The 27,346-nt window shown below is 38.5% G+C and overlaps 4 protein-coding genes across 8 annotated transcripts; 1 reads left to right on the top strand and 3 right to left on the bottom strand.

Annotated features, from left to right (window-relative positions):
• Nucleotides 1-788: 788 nt before the first annotated feature.
• On the bottom strand, nt 789-3,985 carry LOC122026910 (short-chain dehydrogenase/reductase SDRA-like). Of its 2 annotated transcripts, XM_042585645.1 has the most exons (7): nt 3,803-3,985; nt 3,589-3,705; nt 2,053-2,187; nt 1,862-1,987; nt 1,531-1,632; nt 1,402-1,436; nt 789-1,188 (listed from the first exon to the last, which is right to left on the bottom strand). In XM_042585645.1, exons 1-7 carry the CDS (start codon nt 3,920-3,922, stop codon nt 1,158-1,160), a joined length of 666 nt encoding a protein of 221 aa, XP_042441579.1. In that variant the 5' UTR covers nt 3,923-3,985; the 3' UTR covers nt 789-1,157. The 2 variants fall into 2 exon arrangements, with proteins under 2 accessions (XP_042441579.1, XP_042441578.1); XM_042585644.1 differs by lacking the exon at nt 1,402-1,436 and having other exon boundaries at nt 3,803-3,984.
• A 914-nt stretch (nt 3,986-4,899) lies between these two features.
• On the bottom strand, nt 4,900-8,437 carry LOC122027773 (RPM1-interacting protein 4-like). Of its 2 annotated transcripts, none has more exons than XM_042586782.1 (4): nt 8,229-8,437; nt 6,562-6,936; nt 5,722-5,931; nt 4,900-5,243 (listed from the first exon to the last, which is right to left on the bottom strand). In XM_042586782.1, the coding sequence occupies exons 1-4, from the start codon at nt 8,376-8,378 to the stop codon at nt 5,166-5,168; spliced, it is 813 nt and encodes a 270-aa protein (XP_042442716.1). In that variant the 5' UTR covers nt 8,379-8,437; the 3' UTR covers nt 4,900-5,165. The 2 variants fall into 2 exon arrangements, with proteins under 2 accessions (XP_042442716.1, XP_042442717.1); XM_042586783.1 differs by having other exon boundaries at nt 6,562-6,933.
• Nucleotides 8,438-10,011: 1,574 nt separating this feature from the next.
• On the top strand, nt 10,012-14,468 carry LOC122027470 (DNA repair protein REV1-like). The gene is made up of 9 exons (XM_042586453.1): nt 10,012-10,223; nt 10,306-10,444; nt 10,545-10,660; nt 10,746-10,822; nt 11,361-11,755; nt 12,593-13,164; nt 13,498-13,558; nt 13,984-14,115; nt 14,298-14,468. Exons 1-8 carry the CDS (start codon nt 10,099-10,101, stop codon nt 14,035-14,037), a joined length of 1,539 nt encoding a protein of 512 aa, XP_042442387.1. The 5' UTR covers nt 10,012-10,098; the 3' UTR covers nt 14,038-14,115; nt 14,298-14,468.
• Nucleotides 14,469-15,959: 1,491 nt separating this feature from the next.
• Nucleotides 15,960-26,130, bottom strand: LOC122027589 (cytochrome c1-2, heme protein, mitochondrial-like). 3 transcript variants are annotated; one of them, XM_042586575.1, is made up of 8 exons: nt 26,013-26,130; nt 25,145-25,224; nt 24,480-24,691; nt 23,962-24,241; nt 23,808-23,879; nt 16,556-16,672; nt 16,407-16,472; nt 15,960-16,330 (listed from the first exon to the last, which is right to left on the bottom strand). In XM_042586575.1, exons 2-8 carry the CDS (start codon nt 25,202-25,204, stop codon nt 16,214-16,216), a joined length of 924 nt encoding a protein of 307 aa, XP_042442509.1. In that variant the 5' UTR covers nt 25,205-25,224; nt 26,013-26,130; the 3' UTR covers nt 15,960-16,213. The 3 variants fall into 3 exon arrangements, with proteins under 3 accessions (XP_042442509.1, XP_042442510.1, XP_042442511.1); XM_042586576.1 differs by having other exon boundaries at nt 24,480-24,664; nt 26,013-26,082; XM_042586577.1 differs by having other exon boundaries at nt 24,480-24,661; nt 26,013-26,079.
• Nucleotides 26,131-27,346: the final 1,216 nt, after the last annotated feature.

Here is a 27,346-nt window from a genome sequence, read left to right as displayed (position 1 = left end):
TTGCATCAATAATTCCACATGGTCTTAATCTTCAACTTGCTTGTAGAGTGTTTGACTTGTTCTTGTTAATTAAAAATGTGGTTGTAGGCTTTGTTCGCTTCTTGTGTTCATATTTGAAGGAAGATGAGTTGAGTTGGATCTCTTTTAGAGTCAAGAAATGGTTGATGAGTTGTGTTCATATTTGTTTCTTTTATTGCAGTTATACTACAAGTGGTTTGCGGATTAGCTGCAATTTGCGGCCACGACAGTTGCAATTCGCAGCTATACTGCGAGCGCTTGTCGGGTTCGCGGCTGCCAATTTGTCGGCGCGTGGTTCCTGACTGATTGTTGGTTGTTGTTTTTGAGTTCGTGCTTACCGGCTAAGGTTTTTGTGAGAGAAGATGAAAACTTTGTTGTCTCAGAGTTTAGATGGACGATAAAATAATCCACGAATAGATTTAGAATCTTATCGAAGATTATTTTTTATAGTCAGTAAATCGATGTAAATCGATGCCACTATAAATTTCCATACTGAATCATTGGAGTAAAAGGTAATTATATCATTGGAGTAAAAGGCAATTATACTCGTCTAAGACGCCCCTCCAATTTGACTAGTTGAGCCACCTCCTAGATTTGGTGGTCACAGGGCACCTCCACGGCCCTGTTCTATATAAATAACCAAAATTAGAGGCCTTTTTAATGAAGAGAACTAAGTAACAAAAAAAACACTCAAAATTAAAGGCCTTTTAAAAATGTTTTGGCCAAATTTTTGAAAAGGAAGGCAAAATGCTTAATAAATTTATCAATAATTATCATAGAAAAGAAAAAGCCCTTGCATAATCATTTATTTCATATTTTTATCATTTACTGAAAACAACCATAAACACAATTCATCCAGCTTCAATAGCCTAAATAAGTCTAAATTTTTTTAGTTCTACAAATCCAATGAAATGAGGCCTCAGTAACTTCGTAGACTTTGGAAATGGTTGATTCAGTAAATGTAAAGTTATCTACCAGTGAATCACCATCACAAGGGTTTCATAGAATTGGGGGGAGGGATTATAGTCTGGAAGGCATTCCTCCGGCGACCACAAGTGTTTCTCCGGTGATGTAGGATGAGTCATCCGAAGCAAGGAAGGCGGCAACGGAAGCCATGTCTTCTGTAGTTCCGAGCCTCTTCAGCAAAGTTTGATCCTCGATAGTTTTTCTCTGCATTTAAGCAAAAGATGAGAGACGAAAAGAATGATGTGAGAAAACTTTGGAGTATGAAACTACTTGATCCCGAGGCTGAAGTCATTAGGGAAAAATATTTCATGTATTTGTACTATATATTAAAGTGCATCGACTTTTTGTTCCTTCGGCATACCACTTGAGGCTACATTTGAACCAGTGAGATGCACAACCCCTATCTTTTATGCCTACCTTATATATGTCGCCCTACCAACAGTGACCTCGATCTAAAGCAAAATACATTGAATAGACTTCAGGGGTGCATGATAAATGACTAGTAGGAATCACAAATGCCCTTGAACAAAAGAAGAGAATGCTCACCATAGCGTCATTATTTGTAATGAAATTAGCAAAATGCGTAGGGACGAATCCAGGAGCTATACAGTTGACACGGGTATCCGGGCTCATTTCGGAAGCAAGGGCCTACAAGAAATTTAGACGACTGTCATATGATGTATCACAAACTACTACTACTAAATCTAACAATGTCTATTGCTATTTTCAGCTACACGTAGAATAGAAATGTCGAAATTCACTTTAATGCAAAACTAGTAATGTAAAATTGTCTAATCTATGAAATGTCTTATCGATGCACCATGATATTCTAACGAATATGATCCATATGATACAACAATAAGAAAGAGAGAAGTGCCTTAGTGAGTCCAAGAAGGGCAGTCTTTGTAACACCATACATGGCCATGGAAGCCTGCGGGTGGTAACCTGCAATTGACGATATGAGGATAACAGAAGATCCTTTCTGCAAGTAAGATGCGGCAGCCTGAAAGAGGAACAAAGTTAATATACGCAAACAAGACAGTGAAGCAAGAACAAGATGCAAACTACCTGGAGGATAAGGATGGAAGATTTCACATTGATGTCCCAAAGCTTATCGAGAGTTGACTCTTTGGTATACAGTATCCCATCAACTGATGGATTAGCAGCAGCATTTGACACGACTATATCTATGCGACCATATTTCTACAAGGGTATCAGAGTTAACATCTGTTAGATCTGTGTCAAATACTAATGTCATATAAGATGACGGAAAGTCCCTGAGCAGAAGACTTATAGAAGAAAGGGATAATAAACAAAACTTCAACATTCTCTAAACTATTATATTAATACAAGTCAAGGAATTGGCATTGTAGTCATTTGGTCACTCAAATCCAAGTGTTCCATTCAAGTATGCAATTTAATGCATGTCTTCATTCCCATCGACTCTTAACAGGATAGACAAAAAATGAATTAATGATATCTTTTTTGTAAAATGGTTACAACTGAACCAGCATTGAAATCTCAGAATCTTATTTTTCTGCATCCTCTATGGGGATACATAAAAAAAATAGGTGTACTAAATTTTAACTTAATACAATGGATCAACAAAGCAAGAAAAAAAAGTTTCAGTCTGAGTTTGTTGCTTAAACCTGCAGGAGGTCAACTAGATACATCATTGATTCAATCAGGAAAGAGACACTCTCTTGTGGTCCAATCTAATATGTTCTGTAGCCTCTTTAGTTTATTTGAAGATTCGGCTTCATCATGATGGTATGTCTCGATTAGTATCTTACATCAAAGTCAGCTCAAGTAAATGAGGAAGAATGAGAAGTGGCAATCAAAGAGTTCTGCATCACAACAAATGGAAATAAGTCATCAATTAGGGATGCAGACCAGCTACTAACTCAATGGTTTCAATAGCAGGCCAAGTAAGTTTTTGAAGGTGGCTAGACCATAAGGTGGTTCTTGCTTGTTGCCAGTCAAGTGATCAAATTTAAAGGATCAGGCTATCGATGCAGATATAGTTTTATCCTCTCGTGTACCATGAGCAAGGGGAAACTGGCAATTAAAGTTTCAATTCCACTACTAGTTTCTATTAACTGGAATGTTGTCTAACAAGGTTCTGGGAGAATTAATACAACACCACAACGGTGATCAAGTTTCTAATCTGCTTTATCTCAATTTACTACCTTTGTTGCAACTGAAGCTTTCCATTAATCTTCTGTACTAGGGTTCAACCATTTTAACTAAGAATCAGAGGCCAATCCAGTCTGGTTGAAGGTGGAAATCAGGAAAATGAAAAAAAAATCCAATCTAGTTAGATTGCTCGAGACAGCAAACCCCATGATCAGATCCCTTAAGACCGGTTTGATCACCATGAACTAGTTTGAGATCTCTCAATCAGAATTCACCAGCAAGGAGATGCAGGGACACTCATTAAGCATTGCATAGCAAAATCCAAAAGTCGAATTCGCCTTATTCACAAACCAAAATCCTCACAGAATCCAAAAAAAAAAAAAAAAGGTATTTCCTTTCGCAGGATATCCACCCCTAATCAGATCTCAACAGGAACATCATTCTCTACTCAAGCAAAGAAACGCTCACCTGAACGGTCTTCTCCACGAGATCCTTCCGGTGCTGCGGATTCGACACATGACAGACTGCCCCTATCACCTCGATTCCCTTCGACCGAAGCTTCTCCACCGCCTCATCGACGTTATTCTGTTCTCCCAAACGAGGAAACGCCGATCGATTGCTAAACAAATAAATTACCAAATACAAAGAAATTGAAGCCGTACAAAAGAGGGGCGAAGTGGACCTGCTTCCGGGAGGAGACGACGACGGCGGCGCCCTCGAGGCCCAGGCGCTCGGCGATGGCGAAGCCGATCCCTTGGGTGGAGGCCGTGACGATCGCGACCTTGCCCTCTAATCTCCTCATCCCGCCTCGGTTGGATACCTCGTCCTCCCGAGTAAACCAAAGCCAGTGCGGACAAAGCTATGGCAACATGTATTTCTATATATCCACATTAGGGAGAAACACTTTTTCCCATTTTACTCCAACAAGTTCCTAATTTACAGTTTAGCCTCTAATATTCTCAAAATCACGCGATGTTCATATATCCTAAAAAAATTAGGAATGTAATTGATATAGCAAATAAGGAAATAACTTTGCAAAGAAGTCAAATTAAAAATTATATTAATTTAAAAATAATTAAAATGAAAAACTAAATATAAAAATAAATATTCTAAATAAAAAAATAAACTAATTTAATAAGGATTATAATTACTCTTTATTTATTACAAAACAGAATATATTAATTAACAAATAATAAAAATCATAAACCTTTCATTTATTATAGATGACTCATCAATCTTGAATATTTTCTAATTTTAAAAAAAATTAATTTATTTTCTTTAATTACGTATAAATTAAAAATTCAGCTTTAATTTGTTTAATTTCTTTTCTTATTTGTATTAATGGTTAGAATAATTTCTTAGCCACTATCGTACCCAAACACAAGCATATTATTTTTAAATCTAGTTAATCTCATTCATTATTTCTGAGGTGATGATTTGATTTCATGAAATTTTTCCATCGATCATTAGGAAAAATCAGAAAATACACACGACAGTCAGCCCAAAAGCTTAGCATCTTTTGGTTACGAGATTTAAACCGTGAATACCTGAATGACAACCTGAATATCTTACCATAATACTATAACTCCAAGGACAATGTATTAGATATCCAATGTATACTGACTTACGAAATAACCAATTTAGTTCTACGAAAATTTTCCACACCACTCAGAGAAATTAAGAAACGCTCGCATGACTCTCAAGCACGATCTCAACGCAACCATACTCTTTGTTTCATCTCTGTGTGTATCGAATGGTGTAGCATGGGCACAACCTCAAGGCACCAGCAATAACTTTTACTAAATGAACAAAGTACAACCCAAATACAAAGATTACATTGAAATTTTGGTAAGATCTTTCATCTGTTTTGAGCCTCTCAAAGCATTCGACCCCCAAATATAGTAACATATTGAACATATCGAACAAATGCATCAACCAGTAGCTTGGTTGAATGGATTGTAATACATACATAGCAAGAAATCTTTCTACTGTTTTCGTCCTTCTGGGAGTTCCATTCGTAGCAAGAAATCTTTCTGCGGGAACATTCACATTGGATGAGAGACTGCCTTATTTGGTAATTCATTTGATCTGTTTCCAAGGCTTGAATGTAGGCATGGAAACATCTGCGAAACCGATGAGAAGATAAAAAAAAGGCAAGCATTCGACATGACCTCTGTAAATTAATAGCATTTGTCAAACTGAGTTTGTTTGTTCAGCTAAAAGGTACCATAAGCAAATTTACGAATCAGCTAGCAACAAAACTTAGGAGGAAAAGATACATTTTTGAAACTTGAAGTGTTTGATCCAAAGCTAAATATGAGATTTGTCACAATGCAAGTTAAAATGTTCGACTTAGAATTTCTGAAAACTAGGCAATGTGAAGCTGATTTGCAAACTCCGTTTGCACTATGAAAAATGAAACATAATGTCCTGCAAGCTGATTTGCAAATCGGGTTACGATGATTTAGAGCCACAATAGGGTTTCAAAGTGTTCTACTTGAGATGTTTCAAAGTTAAGATCAAAGCTTTTTTTGTTGGTAAAATGACCAAAAATAGTTCAATGACATTGCAAACAAAATTTCAGCACAATTTAGAACTTACCCAACTCCAAAAGGAATGATCTTTCTGGTGGTAAGACCTGTGGCTCGGCGGAAACACAGGTTGAGGAGTAAATGCCGGAATGGTACTTGCAGCTGCCGCCTTCTTGTCTTCTTTAACTTTGTTGAAGATGACAGTGTATCCAGCGGCCAAATTAGGATCTGCTGCATCCCATTCTCCGAATTTTGGTAATGCGGTGGCTCTTTGGCGACCCTGTCAAAATAAGAACAGAACAAATTATAAAGTTCTTCGACAATGATCGATATTGGAACAATTGCTTATTAATAGAAACCGCAAGATGGATGACATGAGGAATAAAGATCCATAATTAGAGTTAGTAACAATCAATTGGCACGATGACCAATAAGCCAATTATAGGTTGGAGATATGGCTAGGAGGGCAGTTATAAATAGTTAGAAAATACTTCAACTTCGGATGAATTGGATCCACCTCGATCGAGATAAGTCTTTCTTGATCAAACTAATAAGGTCACTTCAAACGAACAGAAAGCTCGCATTCTGGCTTGTGTTTGCTGAGTGCAGAGGCCTCATATGTGACTGAGATTTGAGCACACCATAAATCATTACTTTCTTGCTTTGTTATTCTCTTACGTAATTCCTAGCTTCCTTGCGAATAGGTTCTTCGCCTTTCTTATGGTTCCATTCTTGACTTTGCCATAAATATAATGTCAAGTTCTTCGTAGCAACATAATCTTATGAGAAAGCAACAGCTCAAGCAAATTTTAAATGAAACTATCATGATTTAACTTCAACATATGAAACCGAATACTTTAGCTTAGTTGTTCTCTGCTTTGTGATACTTGAGAAAGAAAATTGTTCTTACAGTTCCTCCTTGTTGAGCAGTTACTTTTCTTCTCTGCACGACGGGGGACTGAGAAGGTGAGTATCCAGCTTCGCCTACACTCCTATGGTCTCGTTGTTTTCTACCTTTGCATTTCTTTTCCTCCCTGTCATCATTTGCTTTTAGCTCATGATTCCGCCCGCCAAACTCCCTATGTTTGTCCCTGTGCCGGCCTTCTTTTGGATATTGAGGCTCTACAGCCAGGTCTCCAGGTTTGTGGAGCTCTATCATTCGCTCTGGATCATATGGACTGAGAATGGTAGTACCAGAAGCTTTCTCCTTGCGTGCCGTATCAAAGTTTGTTGTGTAGGCAGCATTTTGGTTCCAATCACCGAAGCGTGGCACATGGCCCCCCTGCTGCGGAGTAAAGAACAACAGAAGAAAAAACAACAGTTAATAATTGGGGAACATGATCTAGAATCGGTAAAACCTATTTCAACTATTAGATTAGTTCTATTCTGTAAGATTAAAACATCATTAGAGGAATTTTTATAAGTGGATACATACCATGAGAAACTGAAAAACAAAGAACAAAATACCATGCTAATTAAACAAATTAACAAACTAATTCCAATGTTTTACCACATGCTTTGCATGAAAATATAGGCAAATCACTATATGGCACAATGACACCATAAGATTATCTTTCATAGACATAACACAAAAGTATACACAATATTTTCTAACCAAGGGAATTTATTATTTGATTTCAACCCCAAAAACATAAATGCAAGTTCTCTCAGGCAACTCCTGATGCCTATGTCGTAAAAAATGGAAGTTGATCATAAGCGTACAAATGTACAAGCTAATGCGAACCAATTACTGCCACAAAGATGCTCATATCATAAATATTGCAAATGCTACTCAAGGAATACACAGGATATTATGTTGCAAACTAAAATCTTAGGACACATAAAAAATGGAATTCCAATTCCATAGTAACAATGAATTCATTTATGAGGAATCATAGAAGTTTTGGAACTCAAATTCTGGTTGTCGAAAATTTTAGTCCCCGATCTCACAGAGTTATAGCATTTCTGTACCAACCTTTCTTGTGTTGTGCTAGATTATTTATTTATTTTTTTGTAGGTACGCAGAGTGAATTTACTTATTCTTTCTAAGAAACCGAAATCCTGATTCAATCGATCCAAACACAAGATGTGAAACCTTAGTTCTTGAGAATTCACTTTCCTTTTGGAATTAGATTGTTTTCTTTCAGAAATTGATTCTAAGCAATGCAATAAAAATTTGCAGCTTAAGTTGAGAAATGTCAAAGATTATAGAACAAAGGGGAAAATTAAAACACAGAGAATGCAAACCGAACCCTAAAAAGAAAAGTGTAAACTTTATCAGAAAGCAATCCGATCAACATGCCAAATGGCGGAATCATGGATCACAAAACACATCTCGTATCAGTGAAAATAAGAACCCCAAACGGCAGAAGCATACGGCATCACGAACGAAAATCGATCTCGAAGCAGTCCAAAATCAACTTTTAGCGGCCGAAAACCAGAAGCGACGGAATCAAAAAGCCAAAAGGACGATCTTGCAGCGATTAAAGCACGAACACTTGCCAGGAAACACAGATGAGGAAATCACACGCTCAAACCGGAACTCAAGGGCAAAATTGGGGAAAGAAATGGACTCACCGCCATGAAGAGACAATAACCGGGGAAATGCTTCGCGTCTGGTGCGGAACCAAGAGGAGGATGAACGCTCAAGGGCTCCAAGAGAGGCGGAAGCGGAGGAGGGAGGTATTTAACGATGGGGAGGGCGGGGACCGTGCCAGCATTGGCCATGCTTCTCTGGTAGAATGCTAAACAGCCTAAACATGGAGAGAGGGAGAAGTTTAGGAGGCCTGCCTGGTGCAAATGAATCGAGTAGGTTAGTGAATTTTTCGAACTTTCCGAGCTAAATTCGAATATTTTTTAAGCTGAATTTGAATCTATATTATGTTTTTTGTTCACGAGCCAATTCGAATGAAATTTTAATTATTTTAAGATAATTTTAGTTTAAGTATATTAAGGTGAATAATTCCAACTTAATTCAAATTTAAGTAATTATAATTCGAATGGGCTCTAATGAAGATTTGAACCATTCCAACACTCAAATTTTATTTTGAATTAGGCTCGAGTTAAAATTATTTAAATTCCCAAGCTTATTTTTCGAGCTCGAAACTAAATATTAATATTTTAGTATTATCAGATTTGACGAGTTCGTTTGTGGGCAGTTCTCGTGGTTCAAAAAAAAAAACAATTGATTAGATAATATACCATTTATAATTATGATTAGATAGTAGTCGTGATCTAGTCATAAATAGTTGTTATTTTTTTTTTGGATTCATTGTCCCTCTAGATTATAATTTAAATTGGGACGAATAACCGGAGATCACTTGGAGGCCGCCAACCGTGAATAAGTATCCAGGCACCTTGCCGCCAAACGGGGACAGCCTCCGGGTGGCTAGAGACTTATACTATATCTTGAGAATGGTGAATTTAAAAAGAGACCACAATTAATTATGGCGAAATGTGATTCCAACCATAATTATAAGTGGTCACCCTTGTCATTTTTTTTAAAAACTAGATTACTAGATGATCTGGGCTTGCAATTTGCACCTAGGGCTATAAATGAACCAAGCGTTTGTGAATAAGTTTGGCGTTCAACTTAGTAAGAGTTTGTTTATGTTCGTTCAATATACATAAGATTAATTAAACAAACAAGCTTGAACAGTTCGTTAAACTAAACAAACAAGCTTGAACACATATGTGTGCAGCTCGTTAATATTAGTGAACGACGTTCGTGAACAATGTTCATGAACAAAATTCGTGAACAATGTTCATCAACCATATTCATTAATAAAATTATTTTCAATATGCTAAATAAATAATAAAATAAAATAAAATAAAATAAATGAATTTAAATTGTCTAGCATAATAACCAATCAAATAATTAAAAATTTCAAACAATCAAACAAGCTTAAATTGAGAGCTTGATAACATCTAAACGAACCAAGTTTAAGCCAAGCTTGAATTGAGAGTTTGAAAACATCTAAACGAACCAAGCTCAAGTCAAGTTTCAAATAAGTTCAAGCTCATAAAAAAAAACAGAGCCAAGTTTGAACGCTCATTTCAAAAGCTTTGTTCATTTTAAACTCGGCTCGGCTCGACTTGATTATCTTATCAAATAAGCTTGAATATCTCAAAAATGGGCTCGGCTTGGTTTGGTTTGTTTATCACCCTATTTGCACATGTTAGTGTGCATGGAAAACTTGCGATTTGGCCCATTTAGTTTCCTTTATTGTCAATTAAGACCTATAAAAGGGTTCACTTCACCTCACAAAGTTTATCTTTTCTAAAAAACATCCACTAGAATGCGTCAGCAACGTCTTCCTTCCCCCGTACGCTGCGCTCGTTTAAGATTCAAATCCGGCGGCGCCCATTTCCCCATCAGTAACACCGCCGCCCGGCCTCCTCCTCCTCCTCCACCACCACCACTGCCTACTCCTCCTTACCCTTCGGAATGGCGACATCAAGATCTTCGCTATCTCCGTGGACAGCGACCAGATCCGATCCCGCACGGACCAGGAACCCTAGAGAATTCGGTCGTCGCGGTGCTAAGAAACCCCCTTTCGCACACCCCGGAAGGCACGCGGCTCTCCTTTCAGGTTCGTCATCTATTCCTCGTCCTCGCTCGCTCCTCATCTTTCCAGCTCTCCTTCCATCGCAGCTACATGGCGGTGAAAAGCCAAAAGCTTCGGGAGCAATTCGATGCTAGTGCGGTCTTCCGTGGCCGGCTCGGAAGCGGGAAGGGCATTTTCTTTGGTATCTCGATCTTCGTTGACGGATTCACGATCCCTTCCAGTCAGGTATGCCATTAATTTCTGTTTACGTCTTTTTTTAATGAAATTTTATCAGTAGATCTGTCGATTTGGTTGTGATAGTGTGTTCTTGGATGGATTCCTGTAGGATCTCAGAGCTTGTATGATGACTCATGGTGGTCGGTACGAGAATTACTTCTCGAGGCGCTCTGTAACGCATATCATTTGCAGCCATCTGCCTGACAGCAAAATGAGGAACTTCAGGTTACCTTGGAGCATCACGGTATCTATCTGATGTGTTTGTTAAAGCAATTCTTTAATTGATTATAGTAATCTTTTGATGGTTCAGGGCATTCAGTCGAGGGCTTCCAGTTGTAAAACCTGCTTGGGTGATTGAATCTGTGGCGGCTAATAAGCTTTTGAGCTGTAAATGTCTTTACTCATGATTTTTCCTTTTTATCGTTTCCTAAAATTTTAGCATTCATATGATATTTGGCAACAACCCTACAACCTTTTGCTAAAGAAGTTTTTTTTTTTTTTACCCTTTATATGATAGCTTTGTGGAATATGATCTTGAGCTTTGAGCAAAGCATTTGCAATTAACATAATTTCTTGTATATGAATTAATGACACATGAAATGAATTAATGCCTCGCCAATCAAAATCTAATGACACAATCTTGCATGAAGCTTGACGGAGGGATACACATTCATGTAGCAGATCCCATAGTTGAAATGAACATGATTTGATGATGACGACGATGTTATCACAAGAATATGTTTCTACTTCCATTTTCTCACAATTGATTAGCATTGGTTAACTTCAAGGCCTTGTGAGGTTCCTCATAAATGATAGTTGAGAAATATTTAGCATGCGTGTTGGAAATACCAACATAATTGATTTTATTTGATGCTAAATGAAATGTATTTCTCATTTATTTAGCCTTTTTTCTTATTTTGCTTAGGGGTTCCTTACCAGTTAAATGAGCTTGAGAATGGGACTCATAAGCAACAAAAGCTGTCTTCCTTTTTTACTTCTAAGAGCGTGTCAAACCGGAGGGATGAAAAAACCACTATAGCTCTTAGTTCACTATCTACCAGAAGGCTGTTGTTACTAAAGAATGAAAAAATGAATCAGTTGATAGTTGATGAGCAAGGTGAATGCTCAACATATAGAGAAGCTATGTTTAATGGAACTGAAAAGTTTTGTGAGGTGGAATATGAAGCCCCAAGTATTAATGATATGAAAGAAAAGCATAAGGGAATAGAGATGGGACAGAGTTTTGCATGTGTGAACGAAGTAAAGCTGAAGGAACAATTAGATAATCCATACAATGGACCTTGCAATCAGCAGCAGGAGGTAAAATGTTTTCATCTACTAACATTCAACATACATGTATCTATTTATCTGTTATATTTCTATTGGTATTCATGTTCCTTTGATTTTTTAGATTTATGACAAGATTTACAATACATGAATGTTTTAATATATGTAAACATCTGTCCACTCAGCAATCCATCTAACACTCTATATGGTTATGTTAGCTGAGTTACTGATTCTACTGAGTTTGTCCTTGCTTGGAAATGCTATTAAGTCTGTTCTAATTGTATGTTGAATAAACAAGCTAGGTTCATCTAGAATTGGATGAAACTGTTGGCTAGAAGTCTCTGACTTACAAACCAATTTTTCAAATAAATACTATTTATATCAACCTGTTACATCGTTGATTGTCTTTCTCATCTTTCTTGTTGCATTCATATTTTTATTCTACTACATGTTCTCATTTTTTTGCAAGCAAGTATTCAACATTGGTTCGTTGATGCAAATAAAACTACTTTTGTAGAGACAGCTCACACACTATACTTCTGTTTTTTTTATTAATTCCTTCTGTATTTGGCATTGGCAACCTGTCTATATGTTTCTTCCTCTTATTGAGTTTAGCTTGCCATGAGGTCAGAGAATCTGCTCCTTATCTTAATAGTAACTCCTAATATTTGAAATTTTTGTTGTACAAGAGTAGATTTTAATCATCTTCTGCTAGATAAAGTTTACTGGATCTCTAAAAATTTGGTAGCAGAGCAAGTTCTAAAGATAAATAATGTCATTTATCTTAGATTCTCTGTGTTTAAGATTTTGTTGATCCTCTTTTAATATTGGCTATATTTATGCTCATGTTAGTAATATCCGCATCTCTAGGGAGCAAACGAGGACAACTTCCAACAAATTCAGACTTGTACGACATCTTATTCGAGGCCAGATGATTTACACCCAGATGCTCATGATGATAATCATTTAGATATGATACCTCAGTCTCTTAGTCAGTTAGATTACTCGGTGCTTGATCAGCTACCTAAAGAATTGAAGGCTGATATCCTTGCATCACTGCCTCCACACAGAATCCATCATTATCCTGGAAATGACCCCAGCACTAGTGAGAAGGATATGCCCTCTAACCCAGATGAAAATCCTGGAAATTCTAATATGTCTATGTGGATGGGAACTCCTCCAAGTTGGGTTGAGAAGTTCCAACATAGTAATTGTTTCGTCTTGAACATTATGGCAACACAGTTTGCCAGATCTGATACAAATGGCCTTCTTTCTCTGACACTCCAGTCCTTGAGTCCTTTTCTACCTTCATTTTCTGACTTAAGTTCAATGGAATCAGAGGAAATGATTTGCAGCTTGGTTGAGCTTTTCAAGCAATATATTAAGCTGAAGATTGAATCAGATATCGAAGAGTTGTATGTTTGCTCTCGGATTTTAAGAAGGTGCGCCTTTATATTTAGTAGCATATATATTTTTCTAAGATCAACATTATTCTCTTCTTCTGCAATTTCCTTTTTCATAAGTTCAATATTTTTCCTGTGTTTTGACATATCGAAGTTGATAATTGTACTGCATTTGTCATTCGAATATTCACTTGAATCATCCACATGTTTGCCTACTAGTCACTTAATTTTGCCTTCGGAGATAGAATTTTGCACCATCCTTTAGAAGTTCCTCTCGACCTCTTGTTTCTTCGAACATCAATGTTTCGCTCACTTTTTTTGTACAATAGTTAACTTTTTGGTTCACTAATTATGATAAATTTGGTCATTTAGGTTTGCAACAGATTTCAAGTTCCTATTTCAAGTGTATGACCTGATCCTTCCTACTCTTCAGGTATAAATTCTATAAGAATTATCCTTTTAACATACATGCCAAAATATGATCTTTTTCCTTTGCTCAAATACACTTCCTTAGGGCTGTAAATGATAACAAGCAGTACATAAACTGATAAGAGTTTGTTTATACTCGTTCAATGTTAAGTTTGATAAGAATTCAAACTAGCACCACTTGGCTCATTTCGACAAGTCATCTAATTTCTAGTAGTTAAAGATTGTTTACATCCAGATCTCACTCCATCATGTCTAAGAATAATTTGAATCGATTGTTCTCTTGCCTTCCATGTTCTTTCCTCATGCTCAGAATATGTTATTACAAATTGTGCATCCTTCTAAGAACCACATGAGATTTTCTTCAAATGTCGACATAATCAAACACAAGAATTTTAATTCTATCTTCTTCTTTTTTTTAATTCACAACAGGCTTCCATTAGCGAGTACTATGGGGGAAACTTTAGTCTTCCTTTCGACAAATAACAAGCCCTTTGAAGTGGATGATTATTTTTCACACAAGTGTGAATTCTTCTACTTGCAATTGGTTTTATAATATTCATGGTAAGTGATAACATGACATTCAATTGAGAAAATTTATATAGTGTTTGGCATTCAATTGAGATCTACTTTTATTTATCATTCATTTTCAACACTAATTGATTATATACATAATACATTGCTAATGAGATTCAAATTACCTTTTGCATTATTTTCACATAATAATTATTATTATTGAATTGCAGGTACAAGTCAGAAGAATAATTATAATTCTAAGCATCAACATAACCGGCCCTGTAATATAGACATGAGCACATTCAATAACAGGGAAGATCTTCTTATGTAACTTTATTTATGTCGATGACAATCATTTATGGATATGAATAAGTAATATAACAATGCCCTCTAAGCAATGACATAGTAGTAAAGACGTCTTCTCAATTTTTTAGGATTTTAAAATCACATTTTAATTTTGATGAATTAACAGATAAAATTGTTTTAATGAACGGTTGATCTAAGAAAGTTGGGTGTGAACGTTTCTTAATTTACCCTTTGTTAGTGAGAAATTTCTATGAAACTGGATTTGTCATCCTTAGAATTAGTTGACATAAGCTGAATACTTAATGCCAATTTTTAAATAGTATAAGTTTTATTTTGAATTTACTTTGTAAATTGTAGCAAAAGATGATTATACTAATTCTATATGCTCTTCATAGTCCGTTTTTAGATTATGAGAAAGGAAGTAAACTATGATCAATTTATGAATTTGCTCTATAGATAACTAAAGAGAAGATTATCTACCTTTAACATAAATTGAATGAAGTTGGAACATATTATAAAAAAAAAACATGATTTTTTATGAAAGGATGCATTTAATTTTTAAAAATATCTAAAAAAAAGTCTTGCTTATTTTTATTAATAGGCTTTTTTTAAATAAATTTAACTATCATCAGTCAGTCGCGGAGCGATCATGATTTTATGTCTAATTGCACTGATTGACTGTAGCCACTCATTGTAATTATGTTGCAAGATTATGACCATCAATCGTAATCTTGACTATAAAATTACGACTATAAAATGATACATCAGGTAATGACTATCTTAGTTAACATATAATATAAATGACATAATTTAAATAGAAAAGAAAATGAAAAACTCTAAAAGATACTTAAATGATACGAATATATATTTTTGAATAGAAGAGAAAATGAAAAACTCTAAAAGATACTTAAATGACTTAGAATGGTAAACTAGCTAAGTTGAGTTAATTTTTATAATGAAATAATCCAATCAAGCTGATTCGAATATCAAATCATTGAAATTATTGTTTAAACTTGATTCAAGTTTGACTTGAACTAGATGTTATTAAATTCTAAATTTAAATTTATTTAATTATTTAAAAGTTTTTATAGTTTAACCTTGTTGATTAATTATTAAATTTGATAAACAAAATTATTTATTCATTTCGACATTTTTTTCGTTTGATATAAATTTTATTAATAACATTATTCACAAAGTACCGAATTAAATATATATGCTCAAATTTATTTATTTAATTTAATAAATTATTTAAATTTATTCATTTAATCAATCTTATATGTATTAAATAATTAGAAATAAGTTCATACTAAACAGATTTGATTCATTTACAATTCTAACTTAAATAATTAATAAATATTTCCGATAATTTGTAAGTATGACAAATATCCACAATAAAAACCTAAAAAGATTTAATTAATAATAATAAAATAAAATAAAATTTATATAAATATAAATAATAATAAAATAAACCATAAACCTCATAAAACCAAATAACGTAGAAATATCCATATAACCTACCTGGAATAAAGAAGTGTGCTATTCAGATAATTGTTTAAAAGTTAAATGTTCCAAGAACATCACAAAAATGTTAAAACATTATGCTGATTATTTATGCAAAAGCAACACAAACAACAGAATCATATCATCTGATGTTCGAAAATAACTAACAAACCATCTGTCGACCGCCATTCCAAACCTTGACAATCCAAAAAATAAAGTCTGAGAAGAACATACTTCTCCGGCATGGAGAATGAACCAAAAATTGCTTTAGATCAATCTGACAGTGTACATCATCCAATGTCGTTATTCCGGTGGTCTTTCCCGTGAAGAAATAAAAGCATCAGTTGACAGCATCTACGACCAACTTGCGCGACTTGAAAACTGACCACTTCAACCGCCGGTAGTATGCAGCCTGGAGAAGTGCAAGCGAGAGTACAAAAATCCATTTGAATCCCATCTACCAAAGCACAAAGCACAACAATTAGTCGCAAAGCTAAGCTTGGTAAAATACGCACGAAAAGGCTGGAGTTTACCAGTTTCCTCTCCTCCATCTCAGGCTCGGCTGCCCAAGATAAAAATGTTACAACATCCTTACCCATCTGGAACAATAGTGGCATTTGAGAAATTAGTATCCGACCAAACACAGTTTATGAATACAAACACACATCCTCAGTTCAATTACCTGGGATTCAGTTGCAGGAGTACCATCCTCATACTCGACAGCGCCATCTATAAGCATTTTCGGCATGGCTATTGCACCACCAGGGAAATATGGATTGTAGTGGAGCCCCTCGCGAATCTGTAATCACATCAATAAGAAACATAAGACTTAGCGAGCGATTGCTTTGAATGGTCTTATAAACGCATCGAGATTGCACAGGCGAAAGCAATTCCCTAACTTATGAAATTTGAAGTTAATATTTGTTGGTGCAACCTTAGGTCAAGGTTGACCTGGTTGACCCGACTCGAGGTGACTTGACTCGAGTTGTATTTTGATGTTTGACTTGGGAAGATTGTCGGTGCAACCTTAGGTCGAGGTTGACCTAGTTGAGTTGCATGTTGATGTTTGACACTCGTGAGAGAGTTCTATTCTTGATGTTTGACAAGAATAGGTGTTTGGGAGATTGTAGGTGCAACCTTAGGTCAAGGTTGACCTGATTCGGGAAAAGTCCAAGCAGGGAGCTTGGCACGCGAAAAGTCCAAGCATGGAGACTTGGCATTGGAAAAGTCCAAGCAGGGAGCTTGGCACGCGAAAAGTCCAAGTATGGAGACTTGGCACTGGAAAAGTCCAAGTATGGAGACTTGGCACGGAGAAGTCCAAGCAGGGAGCTTGGCACGAGGAAAAGTCCTAACTGGGATGTTAGGCAATGGGAAAGCCCTAACTGGGATGTTAGGCAGTGTGGAAATCCTGGTGAGTGAAGCCAGGTGGAAAGTCCTGGTGAGTGAAGCCGGGCAAGGGAAAATCCAGATGGATCAGGGATGATCGGACTTCTGGTGTTGGAAAGTCCAAGTAGGTCAAGAGAGTGATCGGATACTTGGCACGAAGAGGAAAATCCAGATGGATCAGGGATGATCGGACATCTGGTGTGGAAAAGTCTAAGTGGGTCAAAGGGATTGACCGGACACTTAGCGGGGAGTGCTAGCAGGTCAAGGGAGTGACCGGATGCTAGGCATGATGTACCAACAGGTCAAGGTTGACCGGATGTTGGTGTGGAAGCCTTAGGTTTAGGGCTGAAAAGTTTGGATCGGGCTGCAGACCGATCAGAACTTCCCTCGATCGGTCCGGTGACCGATCGGGCGTGCTAAAGATGCTTATCTTTGATCAGGAGACCGATCGAAGGGAGACGGGAGAAGAAGCCTGATCGGTCCGTAGACCGATCAGAGGACGATCAGTGCCTCGCGCCGATCAGATTCTGATCGGTCCATGGACCGATCAGGGACGAAACAGAAGCATAGGCCTGATTGGTCCGCAGACCGATCAGATGTTGCTGCGCACGCTCGATCAGGGTTCTAGCCGTTGCGACGCAACGGCTAGTTTCTTCACTGTTTCTTCTTCGCAGGTATAAAGGGGCTGAGAGCTTCTACAGGAAAACCGCTTCTTCTTCTCCTACTTCTAGCTTGCTGCCGCTTGCGATCCGAGCTTTGTTGAGCTCTCCCCAGTAAGCTTCGTGCTGCTGTTGTCCGAGAAGTTGTTGCTTCACAGGCAGTCGACGAGAAGGCGAGTTAGTGTTTATACATTGTTCTTGTCTTTCTACTTGTATTCCTTGTATTCTAGTCTGCTGTTGCAAACGTTTGTGGCGAGGTTTCTCCACCCACAAGGAGTATATTGTATTAGCCGGTTTTCCGGGGGCTCATCCACCGACGGATTGATAGGGCTCGTCCACCTCACGGACACGCCGAGGAGTAGGAGTTCATCTCCGAACCTCGTTACATCCTTGCGTTTGAGGTTTGCTTTCTTCTTCTTAGTTTCTTCCTTGTATTTCCGCTGCAACTAACCTAATCGTAGGAAGAAACGCGAAAGATTGGGGTCGGCTATTCACACCCCCTCTCTAGCCGTACGAAGGATCCTAACAAGTGGTATCAGAGCGAGGTCGCTCTTCGACGGATCAACACCCGGGGGAGCACGGGCTAGAGATGGATCTCTATGGAGAAGATGTCACCATTCCACCCTTCTACGAATGCGGCGACTTCGCGTATTGGAAGGTAAGGATGAAGTATTTTCTTATGACTAACATAATGAATTGGTTTTGTGTACAAGAAGGATTTACTCCTCCGGTGGATAAGGAAGGAAAACCACTTGAGAAGAAGGAGTGGACAAGAGAACAAATTCACAAATCCGAAATCAACAAAGAGGTAACGAAAATAATTGAATTTTCATTGCCTACTAACATCTTGTGTAAGATAGGTTACAACAATGCCAAGGAATTATGGGATAACTTGGCCAAGTACCATGAAGAGAGCTCCACTTCAAGCCATGAAGAGGAGCCTAGTGAGCCAAGTAGCTCACATCATGAAGAGAGCAAATTGGAAGTTGAGGGTTACTCAACATCTAAAGAAGAAGAGGAAGTGAGTTCTTCTTCTTCAAGATCGGAGCACGAAGAAGAAGCTTCTACCTCCGGGAGGGATGAAGAAGAGAGCATCCATTTATCCTCAACCCTAGGTAACTCAAACACTTTAAGTTCAAGTAAATTGCATATAATGTGTTTTGAGTGTAGGGAATTTGGGCACTACAAGAGTAAGTGTCCAAAGAGGGTAAGGAAGACTCCACCGGCGCCAAAGGTCAAGGTAGCCGAAGTCCCGACACGCAAGGGCAAGGAGCACGTGGTGTGCTTCCAATGCAAGCGAAGGGGACATTATCGATTGTCCGAGGGGAGGCAACCTCACAAGGGCAAGAGACCGAGCACTTCTATAGGGGGAGCTAAGGCAAACCCTAAGGTATCATTTAAGTCTCATTCGTGCAATACTAGTAAGATGCATGCTAGAAATTTTATTGCACTAGTCAATAATGATAAGCATGATAACATTAGAAATCGATACACATGCTTAGGTGCCAAACATGTCAACCTAGATAGGGATACTACTAGGAATGCCAACCCTAGAATTACCTCATCTAAGGTTAAGGAGAACCTAGGTAGGAATCCCAAATCAACTAGACACATGCCTAGGAATGCCTCAAAGAAAAATGACAAATCAAAAATTGAGGTATTAGAGAAGGAGAATCAAGTCTTGAGGTCAAGACTTGATACTTTGGAAAAGGCTCTTAAGAACTTGGAGAAGTCATCTCTAGGGTTTAAGGGTCAAATTTCAAAGCCCAAGGACAAGAAAGGTTTGGGTCACAAACCTAAGTCCCAATTGGTCAAGCCCACTTACCATAATGTTCCATTCGATTATGGAACAAAATCTAGGACTAGGAAGACCACCACCAAGGTCACAAGGGAAGTCACCCCTATAGTTGACCTTGATGAGACCCAAATGACCAAGGCTTTAAAGCCTAAGAGGGTCATTAGGAGGGTTGCTAGGGAAGTTATCCCTAGTGAATATTTAGTGAACCCAATGAGCTCTAATAGGTATTGGGTTCCTAGGAGCATCTTCTCTACCCCATAGATGGGTTAGAGAGTGTCAACTCCAATTAGAAGGGTAGTTAACCCAACTTTGAGGAAATTGACACTCAAGGAGCATTTTCAAGGTTTTGATAACCTTTGAAAATGAAAAAGAATTATTATTTACTCCTTAAAGAGTAAATTGTGCCATATTTGAAAAATATCGATTTCAATCTTATTTGGCACAATTTAAGAAAACCTAGAGAAATACCATAATTGGGATTTTGGTTTTCTCTAAGGGATATATGGGCAATCTAGGGTTAGATTCTAAGTTAGCTAAGGCTAAGGATACTTAGATAGGGAATTTAGGTATTTTATTTGTGCTAACTTACCATGGTTGTTTGCCATATGCCATGTCATGACATCATATTTAATTTATGATCATTTGAAATGTCATGATAATGCTTAGGTTATTATATGCCATGCTCTAGTTAAGTTTCATACTTTATGCCATGACATCATGACATTGGCACATGTTTTCCATTTATGATATCATTTATGCCATGTCATCATCTCTTGCATTAATAATCAATTGAATTGATTTAAGGATGAAAAACACATTTTGATATTGAGATCAAATTTGTGTTTAGAAAATGCATGAGACCTTAGTCTAAGATACCTAAACCCATATCTCACATCAAATTGACTTGAATGTGGTTTGATGCACCTTAGATGTGTGTGAGATATTAGGATCATGAGTTAGGATCAAGGTGCATAATCATTGTACCTAGATGACCCTAATTCAAGAAATTAAGGATCATAGGGAAAGCTTGTGTACAAGTCATGTACATCTAGCCCTAAGATTATGGTCCTAAATTCAAATGGTTTTAAAAACATTTTAAAATTGATTTGAAAAACCTTGATGAAGCTTTCCTAGTGATAGCATTCTTCATTGAGCAAGATGATACAAAGATGACTTAAACTTGAACTATTTCAAAGTTTTTGAACTTTGTATCAAGATTGAAAAATGGAAACTATTTTCATAGAAAACTATTTTTCCTTGATAGTGTATGACATGAGGAATGTATCCTCAAAGTTTCGTAATTTTTGGAATTTTCTGTAATTTTCTATGAGTTTCTGAACTTCTTCCGGGAGAAAATCAGAAATCTCTGATTTCAGAGGCTGGATCGGTCACCGGACCGATCCAGGGAAGGCCTGATCGGTCTGGTGACCGATCAGTGACGATCCAGGGCGTTCAGTGAATCGTGGATCGGTCTGGTGACCGATCCAGGGGGATTCTGAGCGGTCTGGGGACCGATCGTGCGTGCCGAATTTCTGATTTTTCAGCTGTTGGTCTGAAATTTCAGCTGGAAGTTGGGTTTTGGGGATTTCTAAAGGTTTGAAACTCTCCAAGACATTGTTGGTGCAATGGTCGAGGGGGAGTTGTTAGGGGGAGTTTTTACTCCTTAAGACTTTTGAGGATTAGTGATATGGGATTATCACTAAGTTGATTGTTGAGTTTAGTATCAAGGGGGAAATTAAGAGTTTCAATGAAAGGTATGAGACTTTCATTAGGAAGAAACTCTTGACCTTGATACCCTCCTTTTTCTTTTTGATGTGTGTCAAAAAGGGGAGAGTGTTCATTTGAGAATTATTGGAGAACCCAAGTTAGGTTATCGGGTTAACCTAAGCTAGGGAAAGAATGTCAAGGAATGTTCAAGGAAGAACATTGGAATTCTTTTTGATGTATGTCAAAAAGGGGGAGAATTATTGGAGAACCCAAATTAGGTTATCGGGTTAACCTAAGGGGAGAATGTCCAGAGAAAGTTCAAGGAAAGAACATTGGACATTGGAAGATGGTTGGAAAACCTAAGTTAGGTTATCGGGTTAACCTAACTTGATTATGGGTTTTGTCAAACATCAAAAAGGGGGAGATTGTTGGTGCAACCTTAGGTCAAGGTTGACCTGGTTGACCCGACTCGAGGTGACTTGACTCGAGTTGTATTTTGATGTTTGACTTGGGAAGATTGTCGGTGCAACCTTAGGTCGAGGTTGACCTAGTTGAGTTGCATGTTGATGTTTGACACTCGTGAGAGAGTTCTATTCTTGATGTTTGACAAGAATAGGTGTTTGGGAGATTGTAGGTGCAACCTTAGGTCAAGGTTGACCTGATTCGGGAAAAGTCCAAGCAGGGAGCTTGGCACGCGAAAAGTCCAAGCATGGAGACTTGGCATTGGAAAAGTCCAAGCAGGGAGCTTGGCACGCGAAAAGTCCAAGTATGGAGACTTGGCACTGGAAAAGTCCAAGTATGGAGACTTGGCACGGAGAAGTCCAAGCAGGGAGCTTGGCACGAGGAAAAGTCCTAACTGGGATGTTAGGCAATGGGAAAGCCCTAACTGGGATGTTAGGCAGTGTGGAAATCCTGGTGAGTGAAGCCAGGTGGAAAGTCCTGGTGAGTGAAGCCGGGCAAGGGAAAATCCAGATGGATCAGGGATGATCGGACTTCTGGTGTTGGAAAGTCCAAGTAGGTCAAGAGAGTGATCGGATACTTGGCACGAAGAGGAAAATCCAGATGGATCAGGGATGATCGGACATCTGGTGTGGAAAAGTCTAAGTGGGTCAAAGGGATTGACCGGACACTTAGCGGGGAGTGCTAGCAGGTCAAGGGAGTGACCGGATACTAGGCATGATGTACCAACAGGTCAAGGTTGACCGGATGTTGGTGTGGAAGCCTTAGGTTTAGGGCTGAAAAGTTTGGATCGGGCTGCAGACCGATCCAATGATACATGGCTCATCTGATCGGTCTGGTGACCGATCAGTGACCGATCAGTATGCTACTGATGGTTATCTGATCGGTCTGGAGACCGATCAGAAGGAGATCAGTGGCAGCGGAGAAAGAAGCCTGATCGGTCCGTAGACCGATCAGGAGGTTCCCTGATCGGTCTGTGGACCGATCAGGGACGGAACAGAAGCATAGGCTTCTTCCCTGATTGGTCTGCAGACCGATCAGGATGTTGCCTGATCGGTCCACAGACCGATCAGGGTTCTAGCCGTTGCGACGCAACGGCTAGTTTCTTCGCTGTTTCTTCTTCGCAGGTATAAAGGGGCTGAGAGCTTCTACAGGAAAACTGCTTCTACTTCTTCCTACTTCTAGCTTGCTGCTGCTTGCGATCTGAGCTTTGTTGAGCTCTCCCCAGTAAGCTTCGTGTGAGCTTCCAGTCGACGGTCAGCTGCTGCTGTTGTCCGAGAAGTTGTTGCTTCACAGGCAGTCGACGAGAAGGCGAGTTAGTGTTTATACATTGTTCTTGTCTTTCTACTTGTATTCCTTGTATTCTAGTCTGCTGTTGCAAACGTTTGTGGCGAGGTTTCTCCACCCACAAGGAGTATATTGTATTAGCCGGTTTTCCGGGGGCTCATCCACCGACGGATTGATAGGGCTCGTCCACCTCACGGACACGCCGAGGAGTAGGAGTTCATCTCCGAACCTCGTTACATCCTTGCGTTTGAGGTTTGCTTTCTTCTTCTTAGTTTCTTCCTTGTATTTCCGCTGCAACTAACCTAATCGTAGGAAGAAACGCGAAAGATTGGGGTCGGCTATTCACACCCCCCTCTCTAGCCGTACGAAGGATCCTAACAATATTGAGTTCAATTTTGCCTAGTGGACAATCATGAACTACATTCGATGTTGTCTATCTTTTCAATATATCGACTTTTCAAAGAAACAAGGCCTTGTTTTCATTGTAATGAAGAAATTTTTTCTGAGAGGAAGTTGTGAACAAAAGAATATAAGAAATGCTATCACTGAGAAATTATACTGCTACGAGTTCAATAAACTGTAAATTATATTTGCAAATATGAAAAAGGTTAAAGATCACATATAATTGCTTCAATTACCGAAACACCAGCAGGAGGATCACGATAGCCAGTGAGAAGAGCAAACGCATAGTTCTGTCCGTTGTGTCGGGCCTAGGAAAAAGGGACAGAAAGTCAAGCTTGTCGAAGAAAACATGAGTGACAAGTAACTGAGATAGACAAGGAGAGGTAGTACCTTCGTAATCAGGCTCAAATCTGGAGGATATGCCCCTCCGTTTACAAACCTTGCTGCTTGTTCATTTGCATATGGCTGAGGAAACCGATCGCTTAATTTGCCAGGACGAGTGAACATTTCCCCTTCATCATTGGGGCCATCAACGACCTCAATTTCAGCAGCCATTGCTTTGGTCTCCTCTTCAGTGTATGCCACGCCAACAAGATCTCTATATGAGATCAGAGACATAGAATGGCAAGAAGCACATACTTGTTGATAAACTTGGTGGCCCCGCCGAATTCTGCGCATATCAAGTAAGTTTTCAAACCAGTCTTAAACTGAATAAGTACGCATTATCATTAAAAGACGATCATAAATGATTATCAACAATAACGTGAACAGGCGACAGTTGCAAAATCCCAAGCATGGAATAAGAATACAGAAATTATAAACCGTTTTAAAGAAAAACATTTTGTAACAAATAAAGTTTCAGTTTTCAGGATACCAGAAAAACAAAATGCGAACACTGATTTACTTACGATGCATGATCGTATGAACTCAGGATGCCCTCGTGAGGCCATGGATAATTTGAAGGCGGTAAACCATGCTCAGCTTCATCAGCAGATGCCAAGGATGCAAAGCTTAAAGCACCAGTAATCCCAACTCCAAGTAACGCAAAAGCTTTCAACGATTTCATGCCAGCTGATACAAAAGCCTCTTCCTGCTTTTGTGATGACACCAGAGCAGGAATCCGCAGACATAATCATAGTTTTGTTAGTAATCCTCAATGTATTGTACTCAATTTAAGGAACAAAACACTTATCGAGGATGGCATAATTTATATATACATCACTTATTGAGGTTTAAAAAAAATAAAGGATAGTGTGAAAATCCTTGTTTTTGTACAAATTCCTGAGTGTGGGAACTTACATGTGACTAGAGAGGACAAGGAAGAAGAAGCAAACGTTGTTTTGAAGCATTTTAATACCCTAAAATCATGTTTAGACACACAAGAACTAAAGAACAAATAGTGTCTTTACATGAATCGAACACAAACCATTCACTTAGATGTGATGTATATGCATTGAGGCAAGTAAATCATGATATGGCTGTCCAAGAGAAATGGACTAGTAAACTATGATATGTTTCTAACAGAGTGAGAGGAGCGAATGCTGTAAAAATGGGGAAAGTAATAAATATTTACTGCTGACTGAAACCGAAGGTGCTTTCTCAAGAGTTGGCCAATGCCTCTTCCAGCAGCCATTGTGTAGTTTGCGATAAGTTCTGAGAAAGATGTAATCAGAAAGGTAACAGACAGGAGAGAAACACCGTTCACAAAGGCAATTTCACACAATTAAGAAAGTAATACAACTGTCAGTGGCATGCAATCCACAGAGCAAATGATTGTAATTTGAGTTCAGACTTATTAATTCACTGATCAAAATAAGCATATAGGCGAGTGCAAAGTGGAATCCCCAAACAACACAAAAATATATGATTTTGAGAACAACTACAGATAAAAAATATCAATTTGGCATACAATTCACAGAGCAAACAATTGTAATTTGAGTTCAGATTTATTAATTAACTGATCAAGCTAAGCATATAGGCGAATGTAACGTGGAATCCACAAACCACATAAAAAAAATTATTTTGAGAACAACTATAGATAAAAATATCAAATTAGGACGCTTTGTTTCCCTTTTATAAAAAGCGAGTTTTCTACGAAGCTTAACAACAAAATATCAAAGCATCCAATGAGAATCATAAGCCTGGAACCGCGCTCCAACTTTTCCTAATAGCAGAATTCTGCAAGCACAAGCAAGAGTCGTCTACTACGATAACCGAATAACCAAAACCTAAATCCTGCCTAAAGTAAAAAATCCAGCAACGATCGAGAAAAATATGGAGCCGACGCCAGTAATAAACTTGATCTTTAGATTCAAAAAGAAAAGTCCACCAAGAAATACCATAAATTGGAAGATCTAGGTACCGAATAGATCCAGCGACACCGACATCAACCACAGGAACAGATCACTGCAACGGGGTGAAATGAAAGTAGAGGGACGAACCTGGAGGAGCCTCGGCAGGAAGAAGCCGGCGATTTGGGAGGCGGAGCAGATGCCAACGGAGCGCAGTCAGAGTGGTGGCCTCGTGCCCTATAACGCTTGGCTGGTGAGAAAGTTTTACTTTGCCCCCTCAAAGTTTATCAAAATTTTCACTTCACCTTAATATCTTTGAAAAATATCATCTTGCCCCTAGAATTTACAAATTGTTCATTTTGACTTTTCAGTGCAATAGCGTGCCAGGTCGTTAAAACAATCTTGACCATCCAATTCGGACCCCAAGTTTGATAGACGGTCAAGATCTATCAATTGGGTTTAAAACCGAAACCCAAACCATAATCGATGAGCGCTCGGATTTTTTTTTTTTTTTATTACTTAAAAAAAAATTAGAATTTTTAAATATATTTGATCATGTCCGGAATCTGATTGGGATGAAGCCTAAAGATCGGATGAAGTATCGCGGGTGTTGACGGGGAGAAGATTGTAATGCTGCGATCGCACGGGCTTCAGCAAACGAACCCCCACGTGGCCCTTAAGGACTGCTGGGCCTAAGGCGGCGGTACTAGAACTCTGCACAGACTTAAACAAGTACACAGAACGTTAGAAGCCAAGAATCAGAGAAAAAGTCCCTGGAACAGACCCTCCGACGCTCAAGTCGGGTACTTTTTCCCCAGATGAACAGTGTACGAAGAAGAAAAGTAGAAGACAAGTGTGCGGGTGAGCGTACCTACGCAAGAGAGAGGGCACCCCTTTTTATATGACCGTGCATACCTTCTGAAGATTGACCCCTATTAGAGGGTGTCGAGTGTCAGGACTTGTCGAGTGGTGGGGGTGTTGGAGCAATCTGGATACCCTAGGTTTTGATGTTTGGGTAAAGATTTAAGTTAGATTTATTGTTGTATTTGATATGCATTGTGAGTGTGCAGGATACGGGTACAACAAGAAAAGTCCAAGTGTGATCTTGGCAAAAGAGAAAGTCCAAGGATGAATCTTAGCGGTGTAAGTTCAAGCATGTAGTTTTGGCGGTGCAAGTCCAAGCATGTAGTCTTGGCAACGTAAGTCCAAGTGTGACTTGGCAATGGACGAAGTCCCAGAGGTGCAACCTCTTGTCAAATGAAGACCCGACAACAATGACAAGGCCAATGGAAGCTCCAGAAGGCAAGACATTAAGGATGGGGAGGCATCCGAGGGACGCAAGGCTGATGGAGGAAGCTAGAAGGCTAGGTCTAGGTTGGTATGGCAAGAACAAGTGCTGAGTGAATGTACTCGGGGTAAAATCCTAGAATTAGGGTTTACTGTAGTGTTATTGTAGCAGTACTGTAACGTTACTGTAGCAGCCG

Source organism: Zingiber officinale, chromosome 10A, assembly GCF_018446385.1.
Source record: "Zingiber officinale cultivar Zhangliang chromosome 10A, Zo_v1.1, whole genome shotgun sequence".
Classification (NCBI taxonomy): Eukaryota; Viridiplantae; Streptophyta; class Magnoliopsida; order Zingiberales; family Zingiberaceae; genus Zingiber; species Zingiber officinale.
The sequence above is the reverse complement of the archived record's forward strand: the minus strand, read 5'-3'. Positions and strand labels throughout refer to the sequence as shown.

What these genes read in the sequence shown, in the direction of transcription:
- LOC122026910 (XM_042585644.1), bottom strand. Translation starts at nt 3,922, where the DNA reads ATGAGGAGATTAGAGGGCAAGGTCGCGATCGTCACGGCCTCCACCCAA. An exon ending in CCCTTCTTGGACTCACTAAG is followed by an intron (nt 1,633 to 1,861) that starts GCACTTCTCTCT and finishes AATTTCTTGTAG; the next exon opens with GCCCTTGCTTCCGAAATGAG. An exon ending in TTACAAATAATGACGCTATG is followed by an intron (nt 1,189 to 1,530) that starts GTGAGCATTCTC and finishes GCTTAAATGCAG; the next exon opens with AGAAAAACTATCGAGGATCA.
- LOC122027773 (XM_042586782.1), bottom strand. Translation starts at nt 8,378, where the DNA reads ATGGCCAATGCTGGCACGGTCCCCGCCCTCCCCATCGTTAAATACCTC. An exon ending in CTGCTCAACAAGGAGGAACT is followed by an intron (nt 5,932 to 6,561) that starts GTAAGAACAATT and finishes TTATTTTGACAG; the next exon opens with GGTCGCCAAAGAGCCACCGC. An exon ending in ATCATTCCTTTTGGAGTTGG is followed by an intron (nt 5,244 to 5,721) that starts GTAAGTTCTAAA and finishes TCGGTTTCGCAG; the next exon opens with ATGTTTCCATGCCTACATTC.
- LOC122027470 (XM_042586453.1), top strand. Translation starts at nt 10,099, where the DNA reads ATGGCGACATCAAGATCTTCGCTATCTCCGTGGACAGCGACCAGATCC. An exon ending in AGCAAAATGAGGAACTTCAG is followed by an intron (nt 10,661 to 10,745) that starts GTTACCTTGGAG and finishes TTGATGGTTCAG; the next exon opens with GGCATTCAGTCGAGGGCTTC. An exon ending in GGCTAATAAGCTTTTGAGCT is followed by an intron (nt 10,823 to 11,360) that starts GTAAATGTCTTT and finishes TATTTTGCTTAG; the next exon opens with GGGTTCCTTACCAGTTAAAT.
- LOC122027589 (XM_042586575.1), bottom strand. Translation starts at nt 25,204, where the DNA reads ATGGCTGCTGGAAGAGGCATTGGCCAACTCTTGAGAAAGCACCTTCGG. An exon ending in ATCCTCCTGCTGGTGTTTCG is followed by an intron (nt 16,673 to 23,807) that starts GTAATTGAAGCA and finishes ATGTGATTACAG; the next exon opens with ATTCGCGAGGGGCTCCACTA. An exon ending in CTCCTGCAACTGAATCCCAG is followed by an intron (nt 16,473 to 16,555) that starts GTAATTGAACTG and finishes CTATTGTTCCAG; the next exon opens with ATGGGTAAGGATGTTGTAAC.